We start from the raw sequence: 15,129 nt of genomic DNA, 5'->3' as shown, positions 1-15,129 counted from the left end.
ATTCGTGTAATTCTGTGACTATGAAACGTGGGTCATGATGTATTCAACCCCCCAATGCAAACTCCACTAGGTATGCCCCATTGTGATCCGACCAACGCCTATGCTAAATTCGCAGAAAGATGTAAAAAGACAAGAAATGACAAGAAGGAGGAGAAGATCTACACAGTCTGCTCGATGTTCAAGCCCGACTGGATGGCCTGGCTGAGTTCGTCTTGACGCTTCTGCTCCTGCTCTTGCAAGAACATAGCGTAACGACTCTTCTTGTTGTGGATGCCGCACTCGGTCTTGTTACGACCCTTCCAGCGACCGGCTCTCTCGTCCTCGCCCTCCTTGACAGGCTGAGTCGAGTGCCAGTCACCGATTGAACGGTAACCTTGGGCCATAAGAGCGTTGACAGGAACATTGTGCTCCTTGATGTATTCGTTGACTTGTTGGAAAGACCAGTTTGCCAGAGGGTTGATCTTGATCATGCCTGCGTCGTCGAGCTCGACAATGTCAAGGTCACCACGCTTGCCTCCTTGACTGCGGCGACGACCAGTGATAACAGCGGCAACTCCCAACTCAGCATACGAACGCTGGGCAGGCTCGACCTTGGCGACATAGTCGTAAAGTTCCTCGTTGGTCTCCCACAGCTTCTCGCCGTGCTTGCGGTTGAAGTCTTCTACATTTTCACAACCCTCAGGCTTGTAGGTGTGGATGGTGAGGCTAGGGTAGTTGTCCTTGATGGCCTGTACGAGCTCGTAGGTCTCCTTGAATGCGTGCAGGGTGTCCAAATAGATCAGGTCAATGTTAGGCTTGATAGGGCTATCGAGCTTTGACACCATGTCGTTGATGGCAAGTCCAGTGAGTCCGAAGGCAGTGGTTTGGAAAAGACGGGGCAAAGTCATGATGCACCATTTCAGAATGTCTGCAACTCGAGTTAGGGCGAGAGTCCTGGCTCGAGATATACCATAGAATGCTTACCTTGAGGCTCGAGGTTTTGTAATTGCTGGTTGATGAACTTCAAGTGTGGACGAGAGAAGTAAACCTCAGGAAGGCTGGCACTCGAACTACCGCTGGCATAACCAGACTCTGCATCATGATCGGACGAGTATGAACGGGGCATTGTGGCGTGAATTTGCTGTGAGGTTTCTTTGTTCCGCGATTTGACAGGATGGAAATGTAATTTTGTATGAATAACTGCGGAATCGCGTATTGTTTGGATTTGTATGACAGACGGTTTGAGAGAAGAGAGAGAAGAGAATACTGAATTGATATTACCTGCGAGAGCCGGTCACGGCACCTGGGTTCATCGCTTTGAAATCACCATAGGAAAACTCACTGACGTGCTCGCTCTTTGCGATGTCGTGCTCGAGTTTATCCCTTTTTGAGCGCGCTAGCTGGATGACAACATCCGATCTAGACCCCAGCCTTGAATGCCGGACGTATATGAGTAGAGAACGTCAGCCAAGATCGTAGCTGCCCACAGTAGCTTACGGAGCAGAGCTCTGTGGCTTGCAAAGCCGAGTCGCCACCGATATGTGGTGAGGCCTGACGCTTAGCACGGCTGACAAAGATATCCCGACGTTGTCTGCTTTAGTACTGCCGTTCTGTATGTCCTTATGTCCAACACCATTTGCTGTTCGTGCCGAAAATTTGCGGGAGATCAGGAATCGGCATGTTGATGATGTGAAATCGGCTGTGTCGATTCACCATCTATGTTTCCAGTCTCGTCATCCTGCTTTGTGTCCAAACGAAGACTCCAGTCTCCAGGATATGTTTGCGGCTCTTCAGGTACCCCCACAAGTACACAACCTTGTTGTGATTAATCATGTTGGTGCGTATTTCTAGAAGCATACTGGGAAAGCGTGAACAAGCAGATATTGGATTTTGAATGTCTCGATTGCGGGCTAGGTATGGCTGGCAAGTCGTTCTCAACGATCGAAATTTTTGCCCTTGTCTACGCTTCCGACTTCTCCGTCGCGACCGGCTCATCTCCGTGGAGAGTCATTCACGTCAAATCCAACATGCATCGATGATGATGCGAGAAGACGCTGCTGCCTATCTACAAGCACGCAAGAGATGCTGGCGGAACGTGACTTGAGAATTGCCGTACTGGGAGTAGTATATGTGTTGCTTTTCGGATTCGCAAGATGGCGCCATGTGGTCGGTGAAAGGCACCATGCAGAGGTATGGGAAGCAGGACCTAAGTTCAACGTCCCAAGACCAGACACGTGCCGTGCTTCATGTCATCGCGTCGAGTCGTGCCAACATCGGTGCAACCTGTTAGATTGAGCTGAGAATTCCGTGCTCTTAGGACTGTCATCGGAAAGATTCGATTCCCTCCTCGTGTGCGAGAAAAGGTCACACGAATAGCTATAGAGATGCACAGTGGCTTTGCTATGAAGGAAGTCCGCAGAGAGTCGGGATGTTTTCGTCTCTCCTTGAACTTTGGTAACGTCTAGAAGACAGCTATAGAAACGCACAGTTGTTTGAGCGGACATGAGGCATCCACTGAGAGTCGTAAAATTATCCGCCCTCTGCGGATCTTGTCACCGTCTTTGGAAAAAACTATGCATCTCTATAGCTGCACGCGTGACATATCTTTGCGTACGGGGAGGTCAAAAGTATTATGATGATGATTAAATTGGCAGTAACCACAGGGTGTGATTATGTTCGTCCAACACTCTATAAGAACATTGGTGCGTCGAGCTTCGTAAGGAATAGGAGGAGGATAGGAAACAGGAACATTACATGAACTAGAGAAAGTATGGTGCAGAAGTTACTGGAAGGAGAGTGTCAGGAAACGGACAGCAGTGCTTCTAACCACCGATGACTGTGCCATTGGCCAAAGTGACGGAGTGTTGTTCGAGATTTGCACTGATATCAGCACCAAGGTCGATGCTCGACACATTCATCTGTTGTCCAGTACTGGTTGTCCCAGAGGTAAAGTAGCTTTGGAGATTCTCCTGAGCAGCGATCGCATTATTCAGCTGGCCTGATATCTGAAAGACAAATAGCACAGCAACACGTGCAAAGTCAAGCGTCGTCGAATCTGACAAAAGAGATGATGAGGATGAGGACGGTGCACTTGTGTCAAAGCTTGTGGAGGCCGATGAAGACGGCACATCGCTCGGTGATCCGCTTGCAAAGACAATTCCGTTACTGGTGACAGCAGCACCAGCAACAGATGTAGAATCTGCGCGTGCTGCCAGAACTTTGGTTGGAGAAGGTGTGATTTCAGTGACTCGCTCCGGAACAGAGCGGGCAGAAAGCCCATTGAAGGCAACCAATGCATTTTCCGAGGTGCACGTGAGCTTGGATGAAGCAAACAAGCCCAAGAGATTGGTAGCGTTGAGAGGAATGCTGAAAATGGTTGCTGAGTCAGTCAAGAGCCGTGGGATAGAATCTCCAAGCGTGACATTGTTCATACTGCCGACCGTCGTGGTGGTGCAAGATGCACTTGATGCTTGTGTGCATTCAGAGCCTGCAAAGCCATTGACACACAAACAGCTGCAGCTTCCATCACTACCTAGAATATTGATGCCACCGTTCTTACAATCTAGTGACTTTTGGCACATAGCGAGCGCGGAGGCCGAAGCACTGCTATGAACAGTGTTTTGTTGAGGAATGACGACAAGAACTATGGGAATGATGACAGCAGCAGCAATAAGAATGACCATGAGCAGAAGTATTGTGAGGAACAGCCACAAGGGCAGACCGCAGCACCTCCTACGCTGTTCGGGCTCCTCGCCGAGATCACTTGTGGAAGGGAGGGAGCTATGTTGTAGGTTTGAAGACCATGGCACTCTGGAGCCTCTGGAACCTCTCTTGGACCCTCTGGATCCAGTGGGAGTTGCAAGTCCCGGTGGGGGGAAAGAAGCAAGAATATCCGATAGTGAACCAGATCTCCTGTTATCCTGGTCGTGTGCTTGTTGCGCGTCGTCATCGAAGAAGTTGAGACCGAGTCTGCTCGCAGTCCGGCCACGATCGAGGTTGGACGCAACTTTGGTCGCTCTACGGATAAGGTCCGGAAGACTGGTGAGACTACCACGAGCTTCTGCCTCTCGGACGGCGTCCACATTGAGCCTCGGTGGGCGCTTAGAACCCACTCTATCGGCGAGTGTAGCCTGTTTTTCCAGATCGTGTGCAGCACTCTTCTCGGAAAGACCAAGAGTGGACAAAGAAGCCTTCTCTCTGATTGGCTTCTCAGCTTGAGGCACCATTGCGTCTCTGCCAAGAATATCGGAACTGCTTGTTCGTGTAGACAATTGAGGAAAAGACCTCTCGGAGCGTTCTTCGGGCGACATGTCGACCATCGGATAGCTCGTATCTTCGAGGTTACCACCGCGCCGAGATTGGTCTAGAGGTCGAGTCTGGCTGTCTGGTCGCGAATCGCCATTCTTTATCGTGGTCAAGACTGGTGTCGATTTACGACCAATGCTAGCCTTACGAACAGGAACGGGACGCACCATCTGTTCAGGCTCACTGCCGTCTGAGTCTCCATAGTAGTCCTGGAATGGGGAAGCCTTGTTTTGACGCATGTCATGCTGATTGGCAAGATGTCTCGAAATGCCAATAGGAATCGCATTACTGGAAGCAAAAGAGCTTTTAGAGTCATGTAAGCCTCTGTGACTGCCTCGTTGACTGTCTGTCTCCTCGATGATCGGCGCGACATGGTCTGCTTGTGGATAGTATGATGCAGGACCTTTGCGCGCCGAAGGGGGTGGGCCAAGCGGTGGGCGGCGATTGGGTTGATGCAATGGTCGAGCGACCTGTTGAGGGACTTGAGGAGCTTGATGGATTGGAAAGTCGGGGAGAGAGTAGACAGAAGATCCAGTAGAATCGCGGTGGGTGTCGGCGAAAGGTCGAGGCATGTCCGGTGATGGGTAGGTAGGTGAGACTTCATTAACCCACGAGCTTATGGAATTTTGATGAGCATACTGTTGAGCTGGGGGACCTGAGTCTTGACGGTATTGAGGGATGGCTCGCGGGTCTGGTGCGTCTCTGTTTGCAACTGGCCGTGGTCGACCCAACACGACAGGCACCTGATCCGGCCGAAGTGGTCTGTTGGGTTGCGATTTCTGAGACGGATGGGAAGAAGGATTAGGCGCACCAGGCCTCGTATGTCCACTGCTCTGCGAGGATGATTGGTGGTATGGACGGTGTGGTTGACGAGTATCACCTTGCGAAGGTGTTTGACCATCTCGTTGGTAGAGCATTGTATATGATGTATGCCAAGTATGTTTGATGAGTGTGGACAAAGTGCAAAGCCGAGAGGGTTTGGAAAAGTGTGTAAAGGAGTAGACCGGCTCTCCGAGGGTAACGCGCTTTCACTGTAGAAGTGTGGCCGGATTGAGAAAAGTGAACGTGGTGGTTGGAAACGAGCGTGATCCGTATAGAGTTATTGTGGTGTTTTGTAGCGTCCAGGCATGTGAACAGACATATCAGAAGAGAAAATGGCGCAGAATGCGATCTGAAGTCCTTAGCAAGAGCACCACCGAGGCGCGAGGCATGCGAAGATGCCGGACCAGGGCTGAAGTCACAGAAAGCAACAGAGTAAAAGACAAGTCGCGACCAGCGTCCGATTGACGAAGCAGCGATCTACGCGACCTTGGACGAAGCGACAGGCACCAAGAGAGAACAGAAGAGAACAGGAAGAGACCGACAAAACTTGATGCAGCACCATGTCTGCAGACTGCAGGAGACGCCTAGCTTAGCGAGGCATGGAATAATCGTTGGTTCCGCGCCGTTGCTCGGGCCACTTGAAACACGGCTGATTGTCCTTCTGATTCGTTGATTTCTCTCGACCCTTTCTTCAGCATTGATCCTAAAGTCAATCTATCACCTTCTCCAGTGTCCTGCAGGAATTTGTCTCCGACGTCTCCTCTCGTGACCTCGACTGTCGTTCTATACAGTACGCCTTTGGTGTGCAGACTGATGGCAAGACGTGTGCGACATTCGCAATCTGTTATTTGTTTGTGGACGGGACTCGTGGTGCAAGCTGAAACCAAGTTTCGAAACGGACCGCACCCATTTCCGGGGTTGGTCAATTTCCTGCTTGGGTGAATGATCGACACTTCTCCCGGGCCCTTGCCTTAAACTACTGATGCTATATGACCATGCACTGGGCCGCTTCGATTTGGGCTCTAGCTACAGCATTCTGTTGGCAGCCATGTTGTGGAGTACGTTTTTTCGAATGAGGAGCACAATACTGGACTTGAGTAGAGTAAGAAGCTGCAAACCTCCCCACACCCTCAAGGGAATTCAGATCGATGCTTTTGTCTAGTAGCTAGGAGCCCACAAAGCGGTTCGTGATGGGCTCGTCGAGATGTTGACTAGGCCCGAATTGTTGCACCAGATCGCCTCCATTGTTTCTTACTGCACTTTGTTGCGCCGTATCTGGCACTTTGGTGGGAAAAGTGGCCAACGCTCTAGCTTACAACATATCAAGGACTATCGTACGGGCCGCTTTGGGTACGTTTTTCAGGCAAGCTTTTTGAGCACGTACTGACCGTTTTCGAGCACCATCTCCTGGCGCAAAATCTCCGTCACCTCTTCGACAGTGTAGCCAAGAATGTAGGCCACATCCAACAAACCATCGGCGTTGATCTTTGTAGGAGCTTGCGTTTGAACCTTGGGCTTTGCATTAAACGCGATTCCAAGACCAGCCTGGTGCATCATCAGCAGGTCGTTGCTTCCGTCGCCAACAGCAATAACATTTTCCAACGGAATGTTTTCCTTTTCGGCGATAGAGGAAAGCAATTCACGCTTCTTCTCAGCATGGATAATGGGCATACCCTCAACCAGCTCGCCTGTCAGATTACCGTCCATCTCGACCAGGTGATTGGCATAACAGTAATCCAAGCCCAATTCTTGTCGTACCCATTCAGCCAGGGGTGTGAAGCCACCGCTTAGCACAGCAGTCTTCCAGCCAAGCTTGCGGAGTACGCGTATCAGCTCACGAGCTCCTGGGGTGAATGAGATGATGCCAGCACGTAGATGTTGCCAGATGGAGACAGGTACACCAGCGAGATGGCCAACGCGAGCGCGCAGAGACGCCTCAAAGTCAGTGTACGGGGCTTCTCCACGCATGGCGGCTTCCGTGATGGCAGAGACTTGGGCGTAACGGCCCACAGCGCGAGCCAATTCATCGATAACTTCTTGCTGAATCAAAGTACTGTCCATATCGAATACAGCTAAACCCGGGGTCCTGTGAGCCACGTACAGGGCTTGAGGTTGCAACACAATCTCAATGTTGTGACGCTGGCATAGACTGACGATTGAAGCAGTCTTGGTGATCGCAGAACATTCCAATAGAGTGGGTGATGGGTTCTTCTGAGGTAGAGGAATAGCGATTTCTAAGATCCGGCAACCTTGACCGTCTTCGGGACCATCCAAGAATCGGCGAGGAGTTGCGAGTGATCGTCTGATTAAAAGTTCTTCCTGTAGCGTGTAGGTGACAAATGCTGCAACGTCCTTCCATTGGGCAGGATCCAGAGAGCCCTGTCTGACGAACACCAGGCAGACGACCTGGTTCTTTTTGGCGTCCGATTTCTCGCGCTTGGCCCTAGGCTTGGGCTGTTGTTGTTCGGCGGGCTGCTGAGGGCTCGCAGCGAACGAGAACGTCTCGTAATTGACAGAAGACATGGCTGGCCGATCAGTTGATTGACAGAAGAAAAAGTGCAGCGGTTGGTGAAAGCGAGCGATATCGCCAAGTCACCTTTAAGGCTTGCGAAGAAGCGGCGTCTGTGCTCAACGCACCATCAACCAACTGCGCGTCTGCAACGACTATCTCCTCTCCTCTCGAATGACCATGAGCGAGTCTGTGTACACTGTATAGACCCATGGCTGACAGTCCTCGATCGGGTTCCAGGCCTGGGTAAGCACCATATTGGCCTGTCACAATCTGATGACAAAAGTACAATTCTGAATCAGCATTCTGTCCACAAGTTTTTTGAGGGCAATCTCAAAGCATTCCCAGAGTGCTAAGCATATCTACTCATAAGAAGAATTAACCGTATTTGGGATTAGGACCGGATCAGAAAAACCACTCCCCAAATCCAGATCTTCGTGCAATGGTTGCTATGTGATACCTAGCCTGAGTCTCAGTCAGGATGCTACATGGAAAACCAACTAACTACACTTATCGTCCACTGGAGAATTATAGAGCATCTGGATGGCGATTCTTGAGAGACTGTTACTGAACTACAAGCAGAAGAACGAGAGGCGTTGTGGCCATTTACGGCTAGATCTAGAAGCTGTACGGTCATGTGACCTTGGTGACGCGGACGAATACTGAGCAGAATGGATCTTCCTTTCCACCACACTCTCTTCGCTGGAAGCAGAAACTACATGTATCTGTGAGATAAGAGCACTGCAAGACCCACAGACAGCTTCACGGACTCCAGAATGTCTCACAGGAAGATGGAGGGCAGATTGCCCATCAAGGTATCAAAGGCCATCAAGGTGACCATCAAGGTGTTTGACGACATCAAATAAGATGCCACTCAATGTGCGCCTCGAGAGGGTATCGAACACAGTATGGCTCCATGTTCTACCCTCCACGATGTGCTGATAATCGGTGCAGGGCCGTGTGGTTTGGCGGTCGCTGCCAGGCTTTGTGAAAGCACACCTTCAGCCATCTTCTCTGACACGGAGCATCATCGATACCACTGGATAAAACGACATGGGGACCGCGCTTCCATCAAAAACAGACGAACTGGACAAATCAAGGCTACCAAGAAACCTGAAATCTGCCGTAACTATTCCACTCTGGTTCTGGATGGCACCGACAAGGATTGGATGACTCGATGGAATCACCTCTTCAAGACTTTCGAGATCTCACATCTGAGGAGCCCTATGTTCTTTCACCCTGATCCTCGAGATCGAGATGGTTTACTGTCTTATACGTATGAGAAGGAAAGAGACAAGGAGCTCGTGGAGATTCCGGAATGTGTGGGAAAAGAGATTAGCAAGCATAAAAAGAAGCAGCGGCTTAAGTGCAAGAACAATGGGTAAGTGTTGTGGCAGTTCGAGTGATAGTGAGCACTGCTGATCATTCTAACTAGTGCCAAACCTCCAGTCACGATCGATGAACGCGACCGCAAAGATTATTTTACACCCTCAAGCTCGCTCTTCCGGGACTATTGCCAATGCGTCATTGATCGGTATGGGCTCAGAAGAGATCTCATACAACAAGAACGAGTCGAGGATATCGACTTCAGCATGGTTCCAGGCGTCTCAGAAACGGAGCCAGTCTTTACGGTTCGCTCTGACCAAGGCGCACATTATGCCCGCGTGGTTGTGCTTGCCGTGGGGCCAGGAAATGCACCATCTATTCCAGCTGGACTGGGCAAGACTGGGCAAGGATGCTGCCATGCCATGCAGATTCGAGAGTTTCCTGATCCTTCCGTAAAAGCCAAGTTGCGACAGAAGAAAGAGGTGAACATAGTCGTCGTGGGCGGTGGATTGACATCTGCTCAATTGACAGTAATGGCAAGTAAGCATGGAGCAAACAAGGTGTTTCACCTGGTCAGGGGTCGGCTGAGAGTCAAACCTTTCGACGTGGATCTGAGCTGGATGGGCAAATTTCGCAACTTTGAGGAAGCATCTTTCTGGTCGGCAGATACGGATGAAGGTAAGAGAGCACTCGTGCCGCCTCCACTAGACGTGTACTAACAGTCGCCAGAGCGTCTTGAGAAGATCAAGGAAGCCCGTGGTGGAGGATCAATTACTCCTCGCTATCACAAGCTGCTCAAGCAGAACATCTCTGTTGGTAAAGTTGAATTGCACACAGAAACGACAATCACCTCCTCAGACTACCTAGACGGGTCGTGGACACTTACGACCAATCCACCCATCGAGCTGCCAAATATCGACTATGTCTACTTTGCAACAGGTATTGCCAGTGACTTCAAGAGCTTAACGTTTCTCGAGACCATGAACCGCAAGTTTCCTGTCGAGTCGTATGGCGGTCTCCCTGGCTTGACAGACGACTTGATGTGGAAAGAAGATGTTCCACTCTTCGTGACAGGACGACTGGCTGCTTTACGTCTGGGTCCAGGAGCGGGAAATCTTGCAGGCGCTCGCAGTGGCGCGGAGAGAATAGCTTGGGCGATCGAGGATATCTTGCCGAGAGATCAAGGTCGAAAAGAGGAGGACGATATGGCATGGGACTTCAAAACTGGTACAGGTAGTCAGTTTGGTAGTTTGGATTGTGAGGCATGTATCTAGCGCTAGACCATCAGCATACCTCTCTCGTCCTTGGATCTCTGTCATCTCGATTTGCTTCACGGATGGTACTGCTCCAATGGCTTGGTCGTTGAATTCGATCTCACCACTCCAACGTTCGGTTGGCCATACCTCAATTTGTTTGGGCCCAGAGGAAACGCATGGCTCCTCACCCCGATACCATCGAACATCTCATCCCGTCTTCGCATCAACTTTGTAATGTCGACGACAATTTGACATTCGCATCGCTGACTCAATGGTTCTCTTGTCCTTGTTCTAACAGCATCATCTCCGATGAGGGTTCTCGAATATCCGCGTTGGATTCGGGACAGCATCCTACCTACTTCCAGATTGTTTGGGAGTCTGATCATGGATTTACGCGGAATGAGACAACGATCAAGGCTGTGCTATACGCACTACGCGATGGAACTTTTCGTATGGCCACAGACCAGAATGCACCTATCAACATCGCCAGCCGTGTATATCAAACTGGCTCGTGGACGCTTATAAGGATATGGACGGCATCAAGTTGAGCAAAAGTGGATGATGAACTTTCCTAAGCTTGTAGTTGAACTCGCCAGTGTGACTACTCTGCTATTTCTAGATGTAGATCCTGGCACAGCGTTTAATGAGTCGCCATAGAGACCTGGCTCAGATGGATGAGATTTGAAACCGCCCCTATGCATGTCTGCGCTAAGAAAATCTCCTGATCAAATTTGTGCTGATCCATATTCTTTGTCAATGTACCTAGGTTTTCCAGCGAACTGATTTTGTGGTTGACGACAGGTAAGATCGAGTGAAACTGACTGTGTGAACATATCGGTATCTCGAGGTCTCGATCTGTACTGTGGCAATAGCCATGTCCAGCAGCTGGCGATTGTGTGAGAAGCAGAGAACTGATACCACGGGGTAGCGTTGGCTGAAGTGGACGTTCATGTATTGCGGGTATCATGATAATTATTGTGGTTTCAGACTCTCACGTATGCTATGTGATTGGTTAGTGTCACGACTGGAACACTCGAATTTGGGGTACTTACTGGCATCGATTTTTGAGACCTGAGGTAGTGCTAAGCGGACCTTGTTGCGATACAAAACTGGATTTGACTTCTGGAGGGGAGTGGCTTCGAAGTAGACTTCGGAAAGCTCTTTCTTGTCGCCAAGTTCTTTCTCCAGCTCATTGAAACTCTCCAGCTTGCAGCCTGTCGCCCAGAGATTCTCAATGTGGGCCAGTGCCGAAACACCACGTAGTGATGTGATAGGATTGTTCTGGACATCCAAGATTTTGAGTTCTGGAGCGTGGGAGAGAGGCTCGAGGGAGGTCAACAAGTTGTCTGAGATATACAGCTCCTCGAGCTGGGGTATTTCCTTGAGTCCATCCAATGACGTGATTCTGTTTGCCTGAATGGAGAGAGTCTTTAGCTTGGTAAGCGTAGAAAGTCCCTTTTACTTGTCAGCACCATGTTGACTTGATATAACTTCGGTCCCGTCGTACCTTGAGCTCAGTAATTTTGTTCTGACCGAGCCATAATGAGTCCAGGTTGACCAGAGTCTCCAGCCCAGTGATTTCCTGTGTGATGATAAGTATATGTTCTGTTGAGCAGGGGGTCGGGTAATAGATACCCGGATTCTGTTAGCTCCCAACTCCAGGTATGTAAGATTTGAGAGACCGTCCAAGCCCTCGATACGAGAGATTTTGTTCTGGACGAAGTAGAGGTGATGGAGATTGTTGAGGTGGTCGACGCGCTTGATGTGTTTGATCTTGTTGTAACTCAGGTCCAAGCTGCGCAGCTCGGTGAAGGATTCGAGACCCTTGACGTGGGAGATGAGATTGTCGTATAGCTCGAGTTCTTGGAGGGTGGCGGCGAGGGATTCGGGAAGCTGAATAGAGGAGATGGAGTTTTGGCGGAGGCACAGTTTCTGAGCGGGCATCAGTTTGCGTCTGTCGCTTGGTTGTGTGACTGGGTTGAACTGACGATGACTTTGCTAAAGCGTTCAAGGCGGAGATTAGGAATGGACGAGACTCGGCTATGCTGAAGGTCGATCTCCTACAACTTGTCAGCACTGGATCTCGACTAGTCGGCAGCGGAGTTGGCGACCTCGACGTCAGGGTCCTCGTCTTGGAGCAAGTCTTCATCTGCTTCGATCTGGTCGACTGGAGGGGCGTCTTCGTCTGAGTAATCGGGGTCCGACAGGGCCTCAGGGTTGGCCAGTACGGCCTTTTTGTTCTTATCCAGGCGTAGCTTGCCATCCCATCCTGACTTGTTGCTGTGCAGGCCGTTGGTGGTAGCAGCCGGTTCCCCAGATCCAGACGCGGCTGCCTGGGCGGTCACAGGTTCATCGGCCGGTGTCGACATGACGGTTGATCAAATTCTTGTCAAGAGGGAGAGAGTTGATAAGTTGGAGCATTCAAGCGTTGCAAAGCAAAACAGGCGTCATTGTGTGGGGTGAGTCGCGAGCGTGATGATCGTCAGCCACGACCAACGCGCCATGCTACCACCATCACATGCACCGACTTCGACCACACCCGCCAGTCATGTACCGTAGAATATTGATTAAAGGTATACAGAGAATGCCATCTAGAAACTACAAATCCCCATCTCATAACAACGCCGCGCTGTTTCGATTCATGCCGTCTATACGTAATCCATCGTACCCTCTGCCCTTGCCCTCTTCAACTCCTAAGTTCGCTGAAAATGTACGGGAACAGCACAACGCAGGCCTTGTACAGCACACCGATACTTGCCACTGCTCGGAACGGAATGAACAAAGCATTACCTGTTGTAATGTACAACCAGATTGAGAGGAAAGCAACAGCGAAGAAGTGGTAAAAGAGTACCATCGGTTGTCGGATAATGCCTGCCAAGAGTCCTACAGGTCCATCTATGCATTGTCCACCTCTCTGGAAGTAGCGGAAGCATCCTTGCTGGAGAGCTCGGAGTTGAGGATCTGGAGTCTGTCAGTATTCTTGGTCTGCATAGCCGCTACTCCAAGTCCACTCACCGTTTGCTGCGAAGAGAGAGTACAGCGCTTGTGCAAGAATGTTGATAACGCTGGTCAAGTTCTTTCTCCTCCAGTGGAACACATCCAACTGAGCCAACACAGCCTTGGTGTCCTCGAGGCGTGGCACTTGCTCGGGCGACAGGAGTTTCGATAATAGGAGAGCATCGTTGAAAGCCACAGTCATACCACCTCCTGTCAGAGGGTGACGCATGTTCATCGCATCTCCAAGCAAGATCACACCCGCATGCTTGTTTTTGGATGCAGGCAGGAATGAGTTGGGCATGGATCGCAAAGAACCACGGTCGAGGGCGGCTTCGAACGACGGCCGCACCTTTGCAGGCAATGAGGGCAACACAACATTGCGCAAATGGTTCTTGACGCCACCGTTCCTGACCGATGCAGAGTCAAGACCTTCGGGTATGTCTACAAGAGCCCGAGTCTCGTGTGTGCCGATCTGGTAGAGCAGAACCGGAGGGCTGTCACTGATCAGGACGTGACCATGATTGGGCATTGGAAGGTCGGCGTCAATCAACTCGAGTCCCCAGAACCTGGATTTGACGACGGGAGCCCGAGTATTGACCTCCTTGCGAAACTTGCTAGCATAACCATCCGCGACAACAGTGAGCTGACCAAAGTAGTAATCCTTGCGGTCCCTGGTGGTGCACTCGACTCCCAAGACCTGTCCGGTGTATCCACTACGCACCAAGTCGCTGGCCGTAGTCTCGACGACGGTCACATTGGCGCATTTTAGCGCGCGCTCTCGGAGTTTTTGAATGAATCGGCCATGATGGAATGACCGACCTTCGGGTCTTGACTTCTTCTTCTCTTCCTCTTTCGGATCAGTGGCGGTGGAGGCAGCATTTTCGGGGTATGCGATGGTCACTTCGTCGCCGTGGTATATAACATCGTATCCGAAGACCTTGATAGCATCAATGTCCTCCAGACAATCGGCTAGTCCTAGCTCTTCCAGAGCAGCAACTCCGCCAGGCTGCAGCAATTCTCCGACAATGCGATCGGGTTGTTTGAGAGATTTTTCGAGAAGAATGACGCTCCGGCCCTGGTCGGAAAAGGCGACGGCGAGAGCGCATCCTAGAATGCCAGCACCAATGATGACCACGTCCGCTTCGTGGTGAACTCGGCGGCGCGACTCCAAGGCGTCGGATACGGTAGGCGAGGGCGGCGGCGAGTCAAGGATGAGCGGCATCTTGTACGACGACAATATCTCAGGAAAAGGTCAAGTACGAAGAATCCAGCTAGGTGAATCTAACAATGCGACAAAGACCAACAAAAGATTCAGAAAGGAGCGATTGTCATACGATTGGGTTGACCACTCCCGGTAAATTTGACAGGGTCTTCTGCAACCGCCTCATACGTATTAGAGTCACCCCACCGCATCGCACCTCAGGCCATTTCCACTGGCCTTACGAAACCACTCTTTGGAAGAAAGTCATCATATTCTTGGTCGATGTGTTTTGCTTGTGAGAGAACACGATACAGATCACCCAATGTTGTGCTTCGAGGTGAAAAGCTAAAGATACCCCCCCCCCCCCCCCCCCGAAGTAGCTAGGCGGAGGCGAGCGGCAATCGAATGATCAATGTGCTATCGTTTTCTTATATGACAGTCGCTCGCTGGGGTTGCCCCTATCCGACAGAGACCCGATAGGAATACGTGTCTCTGTGGTCCCCGGAAGCGAGCGAATAGATGAGGTACTTTTCAAGTTTGGACACGCCTGCATGCTCGAGGCTCGGGCAACTGCACCAGGTCGAGTGTGCTGGGAAGCCAGATAGGGGACGTGTTTGTTGTTTTTGTTAGTAACGACTTCGGACCATCTGTTGCCATCTTACTGGTGACGTCGAGATTCCCCTCTCCTCTTTAGCAAATGCATCTGATGTTGCACTGCTGCTCATAACCAGCTA

The 15,129-nt window shown here is 50.7% G+C and overlaps 6 protein-coding genes across 6 annotated transcripts; 1 reads left to right on the top strand and 5 right to left on the bottom strand.

Moving 5' to 3' along the window:
• Positions 1-158: 158 nt before the first annotated feature.
• M436DRAFT_52035 (MGSUL7 PAPS reductase) lies at positions 159-1,105 on the bottom strand (the record flags this gene model as incomplete). Its single annotated transcript, XM_013569653.1, has 2 exons — positions 159-913; positions 964-1,105. 2 exons carry the CDS (start codon positions 1,103-1,105, stop codon positions 159-161), a joined length of 897 nt encoding a protein of 298 aa, XP_013425107.1.
• Positions 1,106-2,801: 1,696 nt separating this feature from the next.
• Positions 2,802-5,201, bottom strand: M436DRAFT_65827 (uncharacterized protein; the record flags this gene model as incomplete). Its single annotated transcript, XM_013569785.1, has 1 exon — positions 2,802-5,201. One exon carries the CDS (start codon positions 5,199-5,201, stop codon positions 2,802-2,804), a length of 2,400 nt encoding a protein of 799 aa, XP_013425239.1.
• Positions 5,202-6,582: 1,381 nt separating this feature from the next.
• M436DRAFT_26578 (phosphoserine phosphatase serb) lies at positions 6,583-7,299 on the bottom strand (the record flags this gene model as incomplete). Its single annotated transcript, XM_013569596.1, has 1 exon — positions 6,583-7,299. A coding segment is annotated over one exon (717 nt), but the record flags the coding sequence as incomplete, so codon positions are not given.
• Positions 7,300-8,523: 1,224 nt separating this feature from the next.
• M436DRAFT_51763 (FAD binding domain-containing protein) lies at positions 8,524-10,215 on the top strand (the record flags this gene model as incomplete). Its single annotated transcript, XM_013569605.1, has 3 exons — positions 8,524-8,996; positions 9,051-9,619; positions 9,671-10,215. 3 exons carry the CDS (start codon positions 8,524-8,526, stop codon positions 10,213-10,215), a joined length of 1,587 nt encoding a protein of 528 aa, XP_013425059.1.
• A 965-nt stretch (positions 10,216-11,180) lies between these two features.
• M436DRAFT_83987 (L domain-like protein) lies at positions 11,181-12,566 on the bottom strand (the record flags this gene model as incomplete). Its single annotated transcript, XM_013569870.1, has 6 exons — positions 11,181-11,197; positions 11,250-11,652; positions 11,705-11,779; positions 11,833-12,129; positions 12,186-12,257; positions 12,309-12,566. The coding sequence occupies 6 exons, from the start codon at positions 12,564-12,566 to the stop codon at positions 11,181-11,183; spliced, it is 1,122 nt and encodes a 373-aa protein (XP_013425324.1).
• Positions 12,567-12,883: 317 nt separating this feature from the next.
• On the bottom strand, positions 12,884-14,416 carry M436DRAFT_74743 (ERG1 squalene epoxidase; the record flags this gene model as incomplete). Its single annotated transcript, XM_013569869.1, has 2 exons — positions 12,884-13,158; positions 13,213-14,416. The coding sequence occupies 2 exons, from the start codon at positions 14,414-14,416 to the stop codon at positions 12,884-12,886; spliced, it is 1,479 nt and encodes a 492-aa protein (XP_013425323.1).
• Positions 14,417-15,129: the final 713 nt, after the last annotated feature.

The sequence above is a fragment of the Aureobasidium namibiae genome, assembly GCF_000721765.1.
Source record: "Aureobasidium namibiae CBS 147.97 unplaced genomic scaffold scaffold_14, whole genome shotgun sequence".
In the NCBI taxonomy this organism is placed as follows: Eukaryota; Fungi; Ascomycota; class Dothideomycetes; order Dothideales; family Saccotheciaceae; genus Aureobasidium; species Aureobasidium namibiae.
Note: the sequence above shows the minus strand (reverse complement) of the source record. Positions and strands in the feature narration are given on the sequence as shown.